The sequence below is a fragment of the Tinamus guttatus genome, unplaced genomic scaffold (assembly GCF_059628265.1).
Source record: "Tinamus guttatus ecotype Peru unplaced genomic scaffold, ASM5962826v1 Tinamus_guttatus_pri_ptg000033l, whole genome shotgun sequence".
Taxonomy (NCBI): Eukaryota; Metazoa; Chordata; class Aves; order Tinamiformes; family Tinamidae; genus Tinamus; species Tinamus guttatus.
Window position 1 is genome coordinate 1,691,634 of NW_028288567.1, and position 15,059 is coordinate 1,706,692.

Here is a 15,059-nt window from a genome sequence, read left to right on the forward strand (position 1 = left end):
GAGATACTCCTTTAGGCACATGCTTCAGGTAAGCAAGCAGTGGGCTACAGAAAGACTGCCCACACTCACAAAGCATGTGCACAGCTCTGAAACATCAGGACCCACAGTGAACCCTGTGATAAAAGTGCAAGATATGAGAGTTAATCACTTCAAACACTTGCTGGATAAGTGCTACTGATGTGCTCAGGCTTTCATAGACTAGCAGCGTCACATTAACAAGAGAAACATTTTAAAAAAAGGTCACAGACAGAATGTTCTTAGGAATAGCACTGAATTAGAGGAGAAAAAAAAATCACGCTGAACAAGAGCACAACTGAGTTTCAAAACTCAAAATGCTATATGACAAATTCAGGTGCTGAGAGCAATTTTCCTGCGGCGCAGCGGATAGCGTCTTGCTTGGGTTGGATGTGCAGTTCTCTTTCTTCTCAAGAAATGGAAAGTGTCTTTGTTGGTGTCAGTATTCGTTGGTGTGACTTCTGCCGGTGGGAGGGCGTTTTCGGCCTTATCTTCCCCCTTCACCTTACAGCCAGCAGAGACATTTTGCCGCAGCCTGCAGAGCTCCAAGGTTGGTTGCCAAGTTAATACTTGGGAAAAACCTTCTGCTCTTTCTATGAGTGCTGGGAAAGACTGCAAAAACAAATGCAAGCACCTCACATTACATGGGAAAAGCCAGGGTTGCAGCAAACACAATGTGCTGATTAGGAGCCAACAGGCACAGAAGCACCAGCACCTGCAGAGCTGCACCTTACGGTGACAGGAGGGGGCTGAGAAGACCATAAAAATATTTTCTATAGGCAGAGGACAATCTTCCTTGCTCCTGGTTGATGAAGGAATGCTTCATAATTTGGGAGTGCAGAAGATGTATCTAAAGGAGTACATGCTTCAAGAGTATACAGGCTTTTTTTGTACAAAATTATTAACTATGATTGGCTAGAAATCGTTTCCGATGACATTTTATCACATCAAGGGAAAAAAGAGCATATCCTCTGGAGTACAGAGATCTCACCTTCATTATGTCACTGATCTGTTTGGATGCTGTTTCTGTCAGCTGCTTCAGCTCTGCCATGTAGGCATCTAGCAACAAACAAACAAAATGAATTTCTGAAATACAACCCCTTGCCCCTCGCTTGCTATTCACGTCACAGAGAAGTTGCAGAGTCCCAGTATAACCTGCAGCACACCCCTTTCACTTGCAAAACCATCTATATTGCAAATTACTTGTAGCATTATAGCTTTGGAGTTGACAGCTGATGTGTTTTATCTTGCTATTATTATTCTTAACCACTAAATATGCAACAGTGCTTAGAAGTCTCTGCTACAGCAAGCCACAAAGTTCTTTACTTAGAAATCCTACAGGTTAGACAAAACACAAGAAGCAAAAATAGTATTTGAAATTTGAAAAACCAAACAAGCTCACACGTTCTCTCCCATTTTTCCCTGTAGAGTTCTCTGCAAAGCTATGACATCAACGTGAACTTTCCATGAAGTGTGCTGCTGGGAACTAACTAGTCTCCATCTCCCACTTACTATTCTCACTTTAAAAAAAAAAAAAAAAAAAAACTATGCTATGTATTTTACTATGCTATTCTTACTATTTTTAGTAGCAACCTCATTGATGCTACAGAAGATGATTTAAGTCAATCACCATATTCTAGTGCAAGGTGCTGGTGACCTCCTGCTGAAATATAAGCAAGTGGCAAGAGACAAAATTCAGATGCCTGCCCATATGCACGATGTACTAATTAGACATGTTTTAGGAAGCTGTAATCAATGTATGGAAGTGGAGGCTAACACACACCATCATTCAGCATTTGGAAGGAAAAATAATGAAGCAGCAGCCTCTTTAAATACACAACACAGGATAATGAATGGGCAGAAAGGGCATTAAGGGCAGAAAATTATGCCCTTAATGAAGACATTTTACAATAGGATATGGAGATTAGAACACTAGTGATCCTATGAAGTTCCAGTGAAGGAATAAAAAACAAACAAACAAACACAAAAAAAAACCCAAATAATTACTTAAATTATTCTAGATATCCAGAAAGACTGATAAGCAGTTAAAAGAAATTTGCCTGCAGGAGTTGAGCTTTACATGGACAATATTATATTCCTCAGTGTTCAAGGCTTTCCAAAACATAGGGAAATGAAAAAAGGAAACGAAAGGTATTGAGTAATCTAAACATTTTTGGTTTCTGGCCACTGTACTTGCTAAACTGGGATACATAAACTTCCCAAAGACTACACAGATACTAAAATTCAACACAAACTATGTTGTCTGGGTTAGGACTTCACTGTTACCCATCCTGAAAAGGCAGCATCTTAGCGCAAGCTGTCGAGAAGCAGCACATTCACATCACAGAGCATGGATCTGGATACCAGAAGCTAACGGAAACCGAACATGAAGTGAAGCTTCACTGCTCCTGGTGGTGCTCCGCTGCACAGGCTGGCGCTTCTGGAAGCAACATCTCCTACTGCTTGCAAAGAGGAAACGGGGCCAGAGTAAACCCAGATCAGCAGGCTCAGGCCTGGAAGCTTAAGCTTTGCTCCTCAAACCCCACTTAGCAGCGCTGTTACAGCAGCTTTACGCTGCATGCAGCAATCCACAGTGAGGTTCCCTAACCTTGTTTTTCAACTTTGCACAATGTTGTGCCTAACAGTGCACAGCATCAAGAAAGTTGGATAAAATTTAATAAATTGATGTGGCAGCATATTCAGCTATGAAAAACTTCTGGCTGTTTTGCTGAACTATTTGAAGAAAGCAAACTTCTTAAACATGAACAGGCAGCAAGGTACATAGTATTCTCTCAACACAGCTGCCCTCCCTTGAGAAATCTTTACCTTGAGAAGGTGGTGATCTTATCTCCTCTGGTTTTACAACAGGCTGGTAGAGCTTCTGCATATTAAAAAAAAATAAAAAAAAAAGAAAGAAAATCTGAAATACCCTCTTGCTGTAATATATATCTAATACATACATAGCAGTTAGGAGATGGTGTTGTATAGACAAAGAGAACATCATATGCGTATTTTATGACAGTTACTGCAAACAGTGTTCTGGTTAACACAGTTAATATGCTCACTGTGCACAAGTCTCCAAAACTTACTTTAGTTTGTAAAATTCTAATTATTAACATGTGAGGATTTCTAGGCTAAAATCCAGACATTTTGGATGAAGTATTGCCATCTGCTGCACAACTGAGGAAAGAAAACTGCTGTGACTTCTAAGGAACCATTCACAAAACTGGTACATTTTCACAGAGCAGCAAACTTGAATAAAAGCTACATTTATACAAAAAGCTAAGAAAAAGAAAACTACTTTAAATTACTACATTACTTCTCTGCAAGTATTTATGCCTGAATAAGATCATTCTCCTTTACAAGCCAGGCTCTCTGTCTCTTTGGCCCTACTGTGCATCTTGTGACTTGATATCAGTTAATTGTGACAAAGTCATAATGTTTAGTTTAATCAAAGTGGAATTATAAGTAAGAGACTGCTGAGGAAAGAGGAAACAAAGCAAAACAAAGGAATGTAAGTTGTATCATCTTTAAGTTAAATATTTTTATCCTCTTAAGAACTATCCTTCATTCTTCTTGAGCCAAAAAAAAGGAAGAAAATTATTTATTCTTCCTTATAGTTCTATTCAGCAAAACTTTCACCGTTGACATGTTATTAGCAAGTCTACAGTAACAGCTCCAGACAGAAGAAAGCTTGCATTAGCTCAAACACTGCAGAACTATCGACTGAAAACTTCCAGGATGAGCCTTGCTTTGGCAGGTAGACCATCACACTAAAGGAATGGTTCTCTAGTTAAACCTCTGTTACGTGCAGCATCTTCAGTTACCTTGTGTGTCAGAAAATACTCATCTTCATAATAGTTAGGGTGTAAAAAGTACATGAGAACACCTCACTCGACAAGGAAACCACTAGAAGCTACACATAAATAGCTGAGGAAAAAAGCCACTTCATTTACAGAGATACACTAGAAACTTCCCATATGTTGCAGACACATAACTAAAATAATCATCCAGTTGCGTTGCTATAAAATCTGAAAGGATCAGCCAGCGCAGAAGGGCAGGCTGACAGGCATGCTAAATACTCTTCTACTGGAAGAGCATTTTCACTTTGCAAAAAGATTAAAAGGTCATATTAAATCTTTGAGCTATACAATAGCAAACTGACTATCGCTGAGGCTAGAGACTCCAGCAGCTTCCTGAGAAATTTGTTCCAGTGTTAGACTAACTAATCAGATTAATATTTTTTCCTTATGTTTAAATGGCATTTCCTGTCTTTCCATTTGTGCCCTCTTGCCCTGTCACTGGGCACCACTGAGAAGACTCTGGCTGTCTTCTTTACTCATGCTTCAAAAAGTATTCATGTTCATAGGTAAGATCCCCAGAGCCTTCTCTTAATGCTGAGCAGTTCCAGCTCGTCACACATCAGATGCCACCTCTGTGGCCTTTCACTAAGTTTGTTCCAGTATGTCCATGTCCCTTGCACTGTGGAGCCCAGCCCTGGACCCAGCACTCCAGGTGGGGCCTCACCAAGGCTGAGTAGGAAAAGAATCACCTCCCCTGACCTGCTGGCAACATTCTGCTCGATGCAACCCAGGGTACTGTGGGTCTTTGCTGCAAGGGAGCACTGCTGGCCCAGGCTCGACCTTCTCTGCAAAGCTGCTCTCCAGCTGGTTGGTTTCCTACCTGTACTGGTGCAAGGCAATTGCCAGAATCCCAGATCCCTTTTGACCAAAGTTCCTTCTTGCTCTCCTTGAAGGCTGAAGCAACATTTGCTTTCTTGCAGTTCTCAAGAACCTCCCCCGATTGCCATGACCTTTCAAAGGTAGTTGAGCGGCCTCGCAGTAACATCAGCATGAGCCAAGCTCCCTCAGCACTTGTGGCTACCATCAGGTCCCAAGGACTTGTCTACTTCCAGTTTGGTTAAACATTCCCTAGTTTGACCCTCCTCTACCAAAGGTAAATCTTCCTTGCCCCAGACTTCCCCACAGGTTCCAGGGACCTGTATTTCTAGAAGGATAGTCTTAATGCTTAGGGACTAAGGCAGAGAAACCATCAAATACCTCAGTCTTTTCAATACTCTTTGTCACCAGGTCCCCTGCCTCATTGAGGAGAGGACCCACATTTTCACTAGTCTTCCCTCTGCTGCTGATAGACCCGTAGAAGTCCTTCCTGGTGCACTTCATGCTCCTTGCAAGAACCAGCTCCAGGAGGGCTTTGTCTTCCCTAACCTAGTCCCTGTATGTGACAGTAGTGTATAATGCTAGCCTTTCCTCAGCCACTCTCCTCCACTGAGCGTGCAGTGCATTCCTGTATGAATGATTCCCACGCTTCCGATTGAAAAAATGCATTTGAAAAATGCATGAAAAATGCAATTCTGAAGTCTTTAGTGAGGCAGAAATCTAAGAAAAATGCAGTAAACTACTGTTTTCTGCTGATAGTACAGCAGGCTGATAGTACAATATATGCAAGGTGTAACTAACAGAGGAGAGGAAAAGGAGCAAAAGAAGAAAAAAGGAAATACTTATGGATTTATGTGGCAAATGTTCTTATCTTCCATCTCAACTGGAGCCTCTGAACAGTAAATCACATCACATTTGATTACAAACGTAAGTACGTCAACTGAAATGGCTCAAACAACCACCAGTTCTTTTAAAAAGATCCAAACCTTTTACTCCTAGCTGATTTTTTTCTTCAAAATCATATTACAAAGCACTAACCAGCCACTAAAGCAATGAAGTTTAAAAATGCAGCCAAAGGACAAATACATTAATAAGAGACAGGAAAAACAAACAAAAAGAAAGAAAACACCAGCTTCTTAGGATGAGATAATGATGGAAAGCAAGTTGGTCTCTGATTAGTTAACAGGTAAGGAAAAGGCAGACTTAACAGAGCTGCAAAACTGAAATGTAGCATCCAAGAACAGGAGCAGGTTGTTCTATGCCAGAAGTTATTTTACTCTCAGCGCCACAAAACTGAGAAAACACTGCATTTATTCTTGACTTTTTTCCCTTCTTTACTGAACACTTGCTTATCCAACAAAGCGGCTCAGGAAAAACTCAGATGTCTTTAGAAAGTCATATGCTGCACATGATAGTATCTCCCTATATATATGTATATATCATAACATTTAATACTCCAAGAGCAGCCTTCAGCCAAGGATTTCAGAAACCCTGATACGACAAGAAAAATAGGAGCATACTGTCTTCTAACAGATGAGTAATGCTGTTGAAGCAACCTGCCCAAGTAACTTGGCAAACTGTGCCACAGCCCCAAACCACTCATAATTTACAAGACTTCGTGGCAACTCCCAATTTACTGGGGAACAAATTAAGGCAAACTAATGCAAATAAATGACTTTATTTTTTTTCAGATAACAATCAAAAGCAACCACAGAAAGGAACTTACAAATCAACATTTAGTGAATTCCCCTAGCTACTTATGACCAGCAACTACTCTACACAAAGTTTGCAGAAAATTTCAGGTTACTCACCAACAACTCTTGCTCCTCTTTCATGGTCTGGACAGCATGCATTAGTATCTTTTTAGGCCACTGCTTACGTTTCCTTGCTGTCTCTACAATAAGTTCATCAAACTGATCTTCGAGAATTTTAATGTTTGAATCTAAAATCAGAAGCATACAAAGTTGTCATAAAAATGTTCCTACATTTTTTTTTCCCCTTTGAAACAAAAGAAGAAAAAAGCTTTAGATCTCAAATAAGTAATCATGCATGACTATCACTGAAGATAAAGGCATCTGCCTTGGAACTAATTATAATCTTTTATTTGCACACCTTTTAAAACTAATTCACTGGTCCCATTAATAGGCTGAGCACCACTTGCAGACACCTGTCTATTGCTAAATAGCAGATTTGGGGCTCCCTCTCTTGGTCAATCTGTGCAGCACAGGATGCTCAAAGGCAAAATCAAGGGGTAGGTTCCTTTGGGGATTTTTGGAGTGGGGAAAAGGAGGAGAGAGAAATGACAATAAAAAAAAAAATTAAGTGTAGAGAGGAAAGGCTTGATCTGCTGGCGCAGTCAAACACCAAAACCATGGTGCACCAAGGCCACTTGGTGATTCAAACTGGATCCAGATAACAGACACGAGCACAATATCAACATCAGGTCAAATGAAAGAGCACAATACAGCACAGTACCCACTTTATGCCGGAAAACAGGAGAACACTAGTACCTCAGCTGGCACAAAGTTAGATTGCACAGAGGGTAGCTTACTGAAAACAGTATCGACAAACTACTTCTATTAAGGATTTTTGAACAAATTAGAAATAGGCTAAATCGAGGCCGAATCAGTTCAGTGTTTTGCATCAGGAGACCAAGGCATTTTTGACCTGCAGGTCAAACCTGGACTTGGTATCCCATGGGGCCAAAGCTTAGTGATATTTTTAAAACTACAATCTGAAGACAATAGATAAATATTGTACTCTCATATATCCATATGAAAATAAAAACAAATGCCTCGGGGAAAAAAAATGTTTTCAGGATGCCCTGAATTGAGACCCCTTTTTTTTTTTTTTTTTCATTTTAGGACAGAACTCCTGGATTCTGAAGAAAACGAGATGTGCCAGGTACAGCTGGAGTTTTATCATTCTAGATCTGCATTTGCAGAAGTTTTCTGAACAAAAACCTGGAGCTCTTCCTTCACAACCAGATCAGTATCTGTATTTTCAGCTTCATGCAAATGAAGAACATCAAGTCACAGGTGAAGAACACCTGATGCCGACACAAGTAAACAAATGAATCAAACAGGGATTTTCTCTGAAGCCCATTTCATCATGAAGCCCCATTACTACCAGCTATTCAGAGCAGGCTGGGCAGGGCCTTGCCCAGGTGCTTCCTGAAAGCTTCCAAGGATAGAGATGACACAATGTCTCTCGGCAACCTCCTCCCATGCTGACTTACCCTCACAGGGATTTTTTTGTTTGTTATAGCGTCTCCGCTGCACGGGGGCCGAGCGCTGGCAGCCTGCTCGGGATGTGCTCCAGCAAGTGCCAAGCGCAGGGGCACTGCCACTTCTCTGGGTCTCTGGCCCCGCTCCTGCGGCCCAGGGGCTGCGCAGGCGGCTCACGGTCAGCCCACCCGGCCCCTGACACCCTTCTCAGCTGGCACAGTCAGTTCCCAAGGCAGGGGTCACCCTGGCTCAGGGCTTTGCCCTTGCTGCGGTTCAGGAGGCTCTGCCCTCTGCTCCCGGCCCAGAGCCCTGACACCCTTCAGCTACCTGTAACGCACCAACACGGCTGCGAGGGTGCCGGGCTCCGCCTGAGCTCGGCCTCGCCCGCCCCACCAAGCGCCGCCGTCACCTCGGGCAACCCCCCTCCGTGAAAAGACATCATGGTTTAGGGAAGGAAAGCGCGGAGGAGGGAAACGCACCGCTGAGCAGCCCGCCGGCGCCCGCCGCCTCCTCGCAGGGCTGCTCGCGGATGCTGATGTTCTCCCGCAGCGCCGCCTCGAAGGTCTGCAAGACACGGACGCGCTGCACGGGCCGCACCGGGCAGGGCCGCGGGCTCCGCCGCGGGCAGCCCCGCAGCCCCTCGCACCCGCCATCGCCTCCTCCTCACCCAGAGCGCGTCGGCGGGCAGCGCGGGCAGCCCGCGCGCCAGCGCCTGCACGAAGGGCGCGCACTGCGCCACCAGCTCGGCCACGGCGTGCTGCGATCCGCAGCGCACCCGCGCGTCCTCCCGCGCCGCCGCGCCGGAGCCGCGAGCGGAACCGGGACCAGGCCATGGCGGCCCCGCGCCCGCCGGCCCCGGGGCCGCCGCCATTTCCCGCCCGCGCCCGGGCCAAGATGCCGGCCCCGGAAGCGGAAGGCGCCCGCGGGCGCGACATGGCGGCGGTGCCGGGGGTGGTGGACTGTCACTGCCACCTCGCCGCGCCCTGCTTCCTGCCGGTGAGCGCCGCGGCTCGGCCCGGCACGGCCCCGCAGGGCCCGGCACGGCCCGGCCCGCGCTAATGCCTCTCGTCTCCCCTGCAGGACGTGGCGGCCGTGGTGCGGGCGGCGCAGCAGGTAGCGCCGTGATGGCGGCGATGGCGGCCCCTGCCCGCCGCCGCCCGGCCCCAGCGGGTCTCTGTCTGTCGCAGGCGGCGGTGACGGCGCTCGTTGTGGTGGCGGAGCACGCGGGGGAGTTCGACAGGGTCGCCGAGCTCGCCGAGAGGTGGGACCGGCACCCCAGCCCGCGCCAGTCCCCCTTTATCCTGGCACCCCCTCCAAAAAAAATCGCTTTTTCCAACTTACCCAACACCCATCTCTCATTTAAGGCTACTGCTAGTTATGCCTGGTACTTTTTTAAAAAATGCAGTGTGTTAAACGTGGTTAATGCAGGTGCCACAGAGCTCCCAGCCGTGGCCTGAGCAGCCCCCAGCCTGCGGGGCGGCCTCGTGAAGCCCCCAGCATCATGTCCTGCCCCTCTCCTAGCCCTGAACCGGCTCCATCCGCCAGCCCTCAGCCTGCTGTCTCGTTTCTAGGTTCCCGGGGTTCGTCCTGCCCTGCCTGGGAGTTCACCCCATTCAGGATGTCTCTCCAGAGGGGCGGCGCAGCGTCACTCTGCAGGTAAAACCAAGACGCGCTAGCTCAGGCACATTTTAAAATGCTCCCCGGGCCGGTTTGGGGCCCATGTTTTGTCCCTAAACGTTGTGGTTCTAGGACATTGTTTAAAGAATACCCAGGCCTAACCGACGCTGAACTTCAGATCTGCCTAGTGATGCTTATGTAACATACAAAGCATCGTGGTTCAAATCCCAAGGTCTCTTAGCGCAGCCGTTCCTTTGCGTTACTCCTAAAACAAAATTGTTCACTGAAGCCACTGAGCTGCACTGCAGATGCTGCCGTGAAGCGGTTCTTGAAGTCCCTGCGGGTGGTTTGTTTATACCCAACATAATGCCCGGGCATCTGCAGCCGCCCTGCTGCTAGCGAGGGAGGTGGAAAGGCAGCACGAGCGCCTTGAACCTGAAACACTCGGGCAGCTGTCTGCCGCCTCGCCTCGTGATGGCAGGCGTCTTGGGGATCGTGTTTTGCTTAACTCTTCAGCTGGGGAAGGATCAGCCTGAATTGAAGGGTTGTGGGGCAAAGCAGGGGAATCCTGGGGGTCTAAACGCCCCTGACCATGCAACTCTCGCTTGCATAGTAGCGGCCTTCAAGGTGCTGAAGTATGACGAAGGGATGTCCTGTGTGGTGGCAATACGGGGTTCGTGCTGCCCCGTCTCACTGGGATGGTGAGGATCACTTCTTTGATTTGTTCTTGCAGGATCTGCAAGCTGCGCTGCCTCTTATAGAGCGCTATGAAGATAAGTTGGTAGCAATTGGAGAAGTGAGTAGATTCCTGTGCTGTGTTTAAACACTTGCAATTTGGGCAGCATCTGTCAGCAGAAGTAAAAACACTTAGTAAATACAAGTGGTGAATCTGATTTTTAATTGTTTCGCTTACTTCTCTTCATATATTTGCTTTATTTCATCTTTTTTGTGATTATTAGGAACTAAATGCTACTTATGCTTGTAAGTTTAGTAGGAAGAATTGCAAAATTGTGATATATTCTCTTATATAGCTGGATGCATTTTGATCAATTCTCTGTCACAGTGAAACACTGAGTCATATTTATCCTTCTTCAGGATTCCTCTGTCCTTCCCTGACAAAGCTGGGCTAAGCTTTGATTTCAGCGTACCTTATGGACTTATCTGGCTTTGGTTCCTTGTGATTCATTATCTGTCTATATCCATGTGTTTTCTCTTGTCTTATATTTGGTTGTAAGATATTTGGAGCTTGAAAACTTTAGGATAGTTACCTTTTTTGTGTGTGTCTAGCTGAGCAGCTCGTGGCTGGTTCTGTACTTGCTGCAGGGAAACTAGTTACTGGCAGAGCTTTGTCGCTAAACTTATTGCATTGCATCTATGTTGTACATCAAGGATTTCAGTTGGTGTAACTATGAATTAGGCAGTTTTATTTGAATGTGCTTAAATCAAAAGGTATAAAAGTAGGGCTGTTTTTTGCTAGACATAGCACTAAGTTACAGATTCAGTTCAGAAATTCTGAATTCAGTTTCTGTCATGAACGAGATCTGAAATAAAATTCAATAACATATAAAAATCAGACCAGAGATAGATTAAAATGCTCAATAAATTGTTAGTAGCTATTTCCAAATGTTTTCGCAATCAAAAATCTGATGTTTGAATATGAATTCTTTTATTAGGAAAGCTACAGTTGAGCTCATTTTAATTGCAATCTCTAGCCTGTACATTTTAAATGACATGCATCTTTGAGGTATATTTTGCTCTCATATGGTATTGTGGTTTAGTCAAGCAGTAGGTATGTGAAATTTTCTCACTTCTTTTTTTCTAGGTTGGACTAGATTTCACTCCCAGATATGCCAGCACGGATGAACAGAAAGAAGGACAAAGACAGGTTTTGATCCAGCAGATTCAGTTAGCAAAAAGACTGGATTTGCCCTTGTAGGTTTTGTTTGTACTAATAGAAGAATTTGCTAGGTCTCAAAAACCTAAGGAAATATTTTAGAGGATTTGTAGTTACTGAGAGCCCATGGGACTTTTTCTTACAGAGATTACAGTGGCATTTTCAGCCTGTCAGTCTACAGATTGAGATTTAATTAAGTTTTACCTGTGTTTCCACTTAGATGGAATGGTCTTTTGCATGTCCTGTCCTTGCTGTGTTATTGCTGTGTCTTCACAGTAGCTAAAACAATTCATTTCTATGTCTGTAAAATTCTTTCCTAGGAAGAGATGTGAGACAGATTAATTCTTTTCTTCCCAAGCTGCTGTCAGTTCATCTGTATTTGCACGTGAGGGAAATTCCCTCATACCAGCCTTCTTGCTTTGCAGAAATGTTCATTCCTGCTCAGCTGGAAGACCAACCATTCGTCTCTTACAGGAACAAGGTATGTTTTTAGTGCGCTTTATCCTTCACTGCTTTCATCAGTAGGACTGCTTCGGTTTTGCCATGTCCCCTTACCAGTTTGTGTATGTGAAACTGGGGAGGAATGGTTCAAAGCCAGAACCAATGTCCCGTTGGAAGCTGATGTTGCAGGCCTACAAGTAAACACTGCTAATGAACTGCTGTGACTGTGTTCTCTGAGGTGCTGGGAATGTGTTACTCCATGCATTCGATGGGAAGCCATCTGTAGCAATGGAAGGGGTGAAAGCTGGATATTTCTTCTCCATCCCACCTTCTGTTGTAAGGAATAAGCAGGTAACGTTTAAAGGGAAGTGCTCTGTCTCGGTGCTTGGTGATTTCAGGTAATAGTGGTCAGTTTATCTAGGATGAAAAACATTCGATTTTTGTTGTATAGTTCAAAAGTTATTTAATTATTTAATTATTTATTTTTAAGTCTTCACATTTTGAAGTAGTACTTGCAGTACTTGCCTATAGTTAACATCACCAGACGCTTCTTGATAGAAGATCCTGCTTTCAGTTGCTCATACCATTGCACATTTTAACATGCGGGGGCTTTTGCCACAGCTAGACATTTGGAGGGAAATTCTAGCTAAAACAGTTCAATTATTTCTGAGGAAATGAGACTCTTTTTTCTTGTTTCAGTGTGTTCTGGAGAACTTTACTTTGGAAATTTCTATCACTGCATTTAGTACAGACTTGTCATTTGAAAAAAAAAGACTGATTTATATGGCAGTCATACCATGGTTCTACTCATCCATCCCAAAAAGAAATTTTGTTCACAGTTGGCTAAGTTACAGGCTTCTTAAAAATAAAGAACGTTGCACGTGGCATGCTGAGGGGGAAAGAAAAAAAAAAGCAGTTAAATTGCTTAAAGCCTGTTTGCATTGGCCTCGTTTACCCCTGAATTTGAGAGAATGCCCTTGTGATTTGTGTTTGGAGCTGTGGCAAGCTGTGCTAAATTCTTACTCTGTGGAAAGCAAAAGGAGACCAATTCCATCCTGCACTATCAGCAGTTTCTGTAGGAAGCTTAAATGTAAGAAAGGAAAAGGCATACTTCAAAAACAGGAGTCATGAAGGCTAAATATAGACAAGGATGAGGATAGGAACCTGAAAAAAAGAAAGCAAAATAGGATTAAGGGAAAGTGAAACAAACAAACAAAAAAAGATATACAAATATATATACGGAAAAGTAACAAATGAGAATTGCATTGGTAACTAACAAGCATAAATTATTTTGTGCAATATAATTATCTTATTTAATAAATAATCATCTAGTGTTTAGGAAACAGTACTTTAACTACTAGTTATTAATTGTACTATTACTGAGAGTAAAAAAGACAGAGTTACCCTATTTTTTGAAAGACTTCTTGAGCAACTCCTGATATTTTTTGCTTCTATTCTGAAATTGTTGATAAAATCAGTGTACCTGTCAGTGGTACCAAGTCTTTAGACATTGCTTTTAAATGTAGAACATTATCGCTTCACCTTGCATTTTTTTTTCCATGTCTACATGAATAGAGCATATAATAGTTGTCTTTATTTTCTTCAAGAATCAGAAACTTGTTAGATTCCTACCCCTGGAAAATATATGCTTAGAAAGCGACTCTCCTGTTCTGGGGCCTGTAAAACTGGTAAGCTGTGGGTAGAGTTCTTTTATATAAATGTGTGTATAAAGCTTCCTATATGTGTGTGTGTATATATATATATATACACATATATATATATATATTGCCAGGTGAAAATTTTTCAATGAACAGGTCAAACACCTGAAGTGATAGTGTTCCTGTGGCTGGGAGATGGGGGATAGATAAATGTCATAGATGCCATAACCTAGTTGAAACTGTGTCAGAAGGAGCTGAATCTGACATACTGTTGTCTGTGGGGATCTCTAATTCTGTCTTTTTCTGCACTGCAGGTAAGAAATGAACCAAAAAATATTTACGTTGCTGCTGACTGTATTGCCAGTATTAAAGGAATACCAGTTGAAGAAGTTATAGAAGTGACAACACAGAATGCGCTGAGGGTATTCCCCAAACTTCGGAACTTCCTTCGTTTGTAGGCTTAGCAACACATAAAATCTGAAATAAGTTAGTCGCAGAAACTATTGTTCATGGCCTCATAAATAAAACCAACACATGCTCTGTCTCAAATTGCAGTTTTGCTGTAGGAGAGTCCAAGAAATCTGTCGCGTAGTTGCATGCTGCAGTGTATATTGTGTATTTCTCCAATACATTGTTCTTGCACATCAGAGGGGGTAAAGATAGATCATTCATTTCCGAATGTTTCCGAATAAAGGTAAAGAAGAGCGGCACAAAATTGGATATTTAAGTCACAGTGTATTTTCTCAGACTACTTGTTCAGCTGCTCCTAGCCTGGGATATGACTAATGCTCAGTGCTCAGTCGTCCTCATTCCTCAATTTCTGCTCTTGTGCGTGTAGGGAAGTCACCCAGTTGGCACACTCTTATAATGCGTCAGCCCCAGGACACATCCCTGCCTGAGGCGCTTGAAAAGCTCCGCGGGACAGGACGTTTTTGGTGTGTCTTGTTGATTGAGCTCTGGAGTGGTGCAGAAGCCAGCTCCAGTTTCCTTCAAAAGAGTTGGAAGGAGAAGAGCTGCAGCCCTTTGGCTCCTTCTTACCACTTCTGCTGTGTACAGTGACTCGGTACTTGTTTTCTCCCAGAGGGGGGTCATAAGATTTCACTTTCTGTGTTCAGGATGAGCCAGGCCATCGTCTCCAGTAAATCCCTGAAGACCTGTTCGAGACAAGATCTGTGCTATTTCGAGAAGATTTTGCTCTTCTTTTTGATTGTTTATATAGATAAATTATGGGCTGAAAAGAAGCTGTAAGTAGTTTGGGAAAGAGGAGCCTTAAGTTCATTTTTACTTCAAGATTTTTTTTTCTTCTTTTTTTTTTTAAACTCTTATGACTGCACAGTATCAGGAGCAATGGGATGTGAGAGGGAGACAACCCCCAATTTTGTGAGGTTTTGGAGGTACCTATACAGACACACTGGATGCCTTCCTTAAAGCTGTGGATTCAGATGCATTGGCTAGTGCACCTGTATGCTCTGCTGCCTCACGGGACCTGTGTGGATGTGAACATGCTGAAATGCTCACTAACATTTTC

At 43.7% G+C, this 15,059-nt stretch overlaps 2 protein-coding genes across 2 annotated transcripts; one reads left to right on the forward strand and one right to left on the reverse strand.

Moving 5' to 3' along the window:
• Positions 1 to 327: 327 nt before the first annotated feature.
• NSL1 (NSL1 component of MIS12 kinetochore complex) lies at positions 328 to 8,792 on the reverse strand. The gene is made up of 6 exons (XM_088531398.1): positions 8,589 to 8,792; positions 8,401 to 8,485; positions 6,506 to 6,636; positions 2,842 to 2,896; positions 1,007 to 1,074; positions 328 to 627 (listed from the first exon to the last, which is right to left on the reverse strand). Exons 1-6 carry the CDS (start codon positions 8,790 to 8,792, stop codon positions 349 to 351), a joined length of 822 nt encoding a protein of 273 aa, XP_088387524.1. The 3' UTR covers positions 328 to 348.
• A 62-nt stretch (positions 8,793 to 8,854) lies between these two features.
• Positions 8,855 to 14,080, forward strand: LOC104571399 (putative deoxyribonuclease TATDN3). Its single transcript, XM_088532198.1, has 10 exons — positions 8,855 to 8,917; positions 9,002 to 9,034; positions 9,109 to 9,182; positions 9,493 to 9,577; positions 10,272 to 10,334; positions 11,361 to 11,470; positions 11,858 to 11,913; positions 12,112 to 12,224; positions 13,481 to 13,561; positions 13,846 to 14,080. Exons 1-10 carry the CDS (start codon positions 8,855 to 8,857, stop codon positions 13,987 to 13,989), a joined length of 822 nt encoding a protein of 273 aa, XP_088388324.1. The 3' UTR covers positions 13,990 to 14,080.
• The last annotated feature ends 979 nt before the right edge of the window (positions 14,081 to 15,059 follow it).

Coding starts and splice junctions, on each gene's coding strand:
- NSL1 (XM_088531398.1), bottom strand. CDS start 8,792: ATGGCGGCGGCCCCGGGGCCGGCGGGCGCGGGGCCGCCATGGCCTGGT. Junction 8,486..8,588: donor TGCCCGCCGACGCGCTCTGG/GTGAGGAGGAGG, acceptor CGTGTCTTGCAG/ACCTTCGAGGCGGCGCTGCG. Junction 2,897..6,505: donor AAGAGGAGCAAGAGTTGTTG/GTGAGTAACCTG, acceptor TTTAATATGCAG/AAGCTCTACCAGCCTGTTGT.
- LOC104571399 (XM_088532198.1), top strand. CDS start 8,855: ATGGCGGCGGTGCCGGGGGTGGTGGACTGTCACTGCCACCTCGCCGCG. Junction 9,183..9,492: donor GTCGCCGAGCTCGCCGAGAG/GTGGGACCGGCA, acceptor TCTCGTTTCTAG/GTTCCCGGGGTTCGTCCTGC. Junction 12,225..13,480: donor CTGTTGTAAGGAATAAGCAG/GTAACGTTTAAA, acceptor ATTTTCTTCAAG/AATCAGAAACTTGTTAGATT.